This window comes from Limulus polyphemus, unplaced genomic scaffold, assembly GCF_000517525.1.
Source record: "Limulus polyphemus unplaced genomic scaffold, Limulus_polyphemus-2.1.2 Scaffold3421, whole genome shotgun sequence".
Lineage (NCBI taxonomy): Eukaryota > Metazoa > Arthropoda > Merostomata > Xiphosura > Limulidae > Limulus > Limulus polyphemus.
Window position 1 is genome coordinate 28,351 of NW_013669031.1, and position 3,212 is coordinate 31,562.

General features: G+C 31.8%; 1 protein-coding gene across 1 annotated transcript in view; it reads left to right on the forward strand.

Annotated features, from left to right (window-relative positions):
• LOC106469314 (unconventional myosin-Ie-like) overlaps positions 1 to 3,212 on the forward strand; it is a 59,300-nt gene that overhangs the window by 26,726 nt on the left and 29,362 nt on the right. The window contains exons 8-9 of the mRNA XM_022397801.1: positions 446 to 578; positions 1,083 to 1,297. Of these exons, the coding sequence (XP_022253509.1) occupies positions 446 to 578; positions 1,083 to 1,297 (348 nt within the window). The remainder of the gene's footprint in view (positions 1 to 445; positions 579 to 1,082; positions 1,298 to 3,212) is intronic.

Below are 3,212 nucleotides of genomic sequence, written 5' to 3' on the forward strand. Positions count from 1 at the left end.
CGAAATTAAAAAAAAAAAAAAAGACACAAGTAAAATACCTGACATCTTTATTTTTAATCACTCAAGTTTCAAGATGACGTGCGTACCTTCCAGAGTTAACTAGTTAGTGCCAGTCTCTTGGGCTTTATCTGCTAAGTTTAACTTAAAATAAGGAAAAAAATAATGATTTCATTTTATATTGTTTATTAATCACAAACCTACTTACCTCTCAAAATATATACTGGTGGCTCAGTAACAAACTTGAAGGCATAAAATGTTCAAATTTAGGGTTCAATTCCTGCAGTACACAGACACTACAGACAGTCCCTTATCTAGCTTTAGGCTTAACAAAAACAAATAAGTCAAATTTACAGTGTAATTCAAAATTGAAACCTGTTGCATTTTTATGATAAGTATTATTACGGTTTGCTCAGCATTTCTAAGACTTGAATTTTTTGATATATAGAAAGCCATGGATGTGATGGGGATGACAGAAGAGAATAAAATGAATGTTTTAAAAGTTGTGGCAGGAATCTTACACATTGGTAATGTAACCTTTCTCGAGCAGGGGAATTATGCTGTCATTGAAAATGATCAATGTAAGTACTTTCAGCCTTTAAACAATGTTTCAAAGTGATTTTTTTTTATTTGTGATAAATAGTATGCATTGTATCACCAGAAAATCTCTAATCAATTAAAATTAAATAGAAGTTAGTATTTATACCATATTGGTTGATAATGGAGGGGTGACAAAAATTGGCTGTGATCGTAAACTGAGAGCAAAAGAAGAATTATAAATAGAATTAACTTTTGTTGAAATGAGAAAAAAATAGTTAAAACGTTGATGATATTAAAACCACAATTTCATGAGGTCGAAGATGAAAGACGGAAAACTTTCGAAACGTCGTCCTCTACATTTGTAGGTTTCTACAACAGGCAGTTGCTGTCCATTTGATTACTTAGTTTCATAATATTTGTTCTTGTGATGAGACAAAGGAAACAAAAAATGAGAAATTCTGAACTATCATGCCTAAGTCTTCAAAAACATTTTAGATATCATTTCAAGATTTATATAAAAACTGTATACACTTTATCCTTCCCAGTTTTGGCCTTTCCAAGCTTTCTCTTGGGAATTGAAGAGGAAATGATTCAAACGAAACTAACTAGTCGAGTGATGGACAGTAAGTGGGGAGGTAAATCGGAAACTATAGAAATGAAGTTAAACATTGAACAAGCTGCCTATACAAGAGATGCCTTAGCTAAAGGATTGTATTCTCGTCTCTTTGACTACCTCATTCAAGTGAGTGGAATACTTCAAGTAAATATATATTAATTTATTGGAAATAAAATATTAATAAAAACATCTTAATGAAAGTGAGGAAGAGTGTATAATAATATATCAACCACACTATATCTGCTGTATCCAGTGCCAATGAGGTCTTTTGCCGAATACCAGGGCTTTTCAGGGTAGCTGGGATAAAACAGACATATTAGTGGTTTAGACCATATCAAATTACAAGAACTTTTATGGTGTAATCCAGATTAAGTTAGTGAAGTGTAATAGTTCATCAGTTTTATTTACGTCACAACACATTAGAATCAGGGTAAGAATTATTCAACAGTATAATATTTATTTTAACACCATTTGTTATTAATTTATTAGTTTCATGAATTAACCTGCTCATTATTTAGAAAACTATTTTTCTTAATTTTTGTTTATATACACGAGGGAATGGTATCTCAACAAAAGTAATATTGGATGCTAACTATTTCAAAAATAACAGTAAAACTACTACAATAGAACAAAACAAACAAAATAACTTTTTTTGTATATATATATGATTATTTTCATATTGTTGTGATGTTGTTCTTTCATTGGCAGGCTCTTTAGATTATCTGGTGAAAATAACTCAAAGTCCAGTTCATGTTGTGATAAAAAATTAGTTTATTTTCTTCTGAATGATTCTTTGCGCAAGTTCACGGAGTTTGTAAGTTTTAGGCCTAAGTAACATTACAAATTATGCTGAAATGGAACTACCTTGACTAACTTGAAAAATAAGCTTATTTGTACCACTTCATGGCTGATTGACAGTAAATGAAAACAAAATCCTGACAAAAAAACCTGTCTCCAGTCAATTAACTTTATCTATGCTTCACTAGTTCACTTTGCAAGCTTAATTAACTAATTGTCTGGCTCACCCGTGTTTATATCTGATTCTTGTGTTCCAGATATTTTACAAAGTCACTAAGTTTTTGTGATGTCAACTTAGGATATTCTAGGCCTACTCCCACTAGGCCTACTCTTAGTGTCAAGCACCCTGTAGCTAACAAATAAATTACAAGAGTAAAAATATGGCTTATAACAATGTTATCAATAAATTTTTAATACAAGTTAAAACTTCAGAAGAAAAATAGATATGCACAATAAAGTTTTGAAAACAGATCATAAGAGTTTAAATGAAGATGAATTATGAATGTAGTACTTATCTAAGCCAGTTAATAGATTTCCATGATACATTCAATGCTGGTAGAAATAGAATTATCTGATTTCTCTGTTCTGTAGGCTAATGTTTGCTGAACAGAGATGTTTTCCAGAGATTGACTAGTAAGATTTAATGAAGTAATGTTCAAACGAACTAAAGTTTTCTAATATTAGATCACATTAGATATAAAGCTTACTTGACGAGACCTGGACTGGTGTTTTTAAACAATATTAGTTCTCACTAGCCAGGAAGGTGATGATAGGTAATACCACCCACTACAACTTTATATGTGGTGATGATAGGTAATACTACCCATTACAACTTTGTATGTGGTGATGATAGGTAATACCACCCACTACAACTTTGTATGTGGTGATGATAGGTAATACTACCCATTACAACTTTGTATGTGGTGATGATAGGTAATACCACCCACTACAACTTTGTATGTGGTGACAATATGTAATACCACCCACTACAACTTTATATATGGTGATGATAGGTAATACTACCCATTACAACTTTGTATGTGGTGATGATAGGTAATACCACCCACTACAACTTTGTATGTGGTGATGATAGGTAATACTACCCATTACAACTTTGTATGTGGTGATGATAGGTAATACCACCCACTACAACTTTGTATGTGGTGATGATAGGTAATACTACCCATTACAACTTTGTATGTGGTGATGATAGGTAATACCACCCACTACAACTTTGTATGTGGTGATGATAGGTAATACT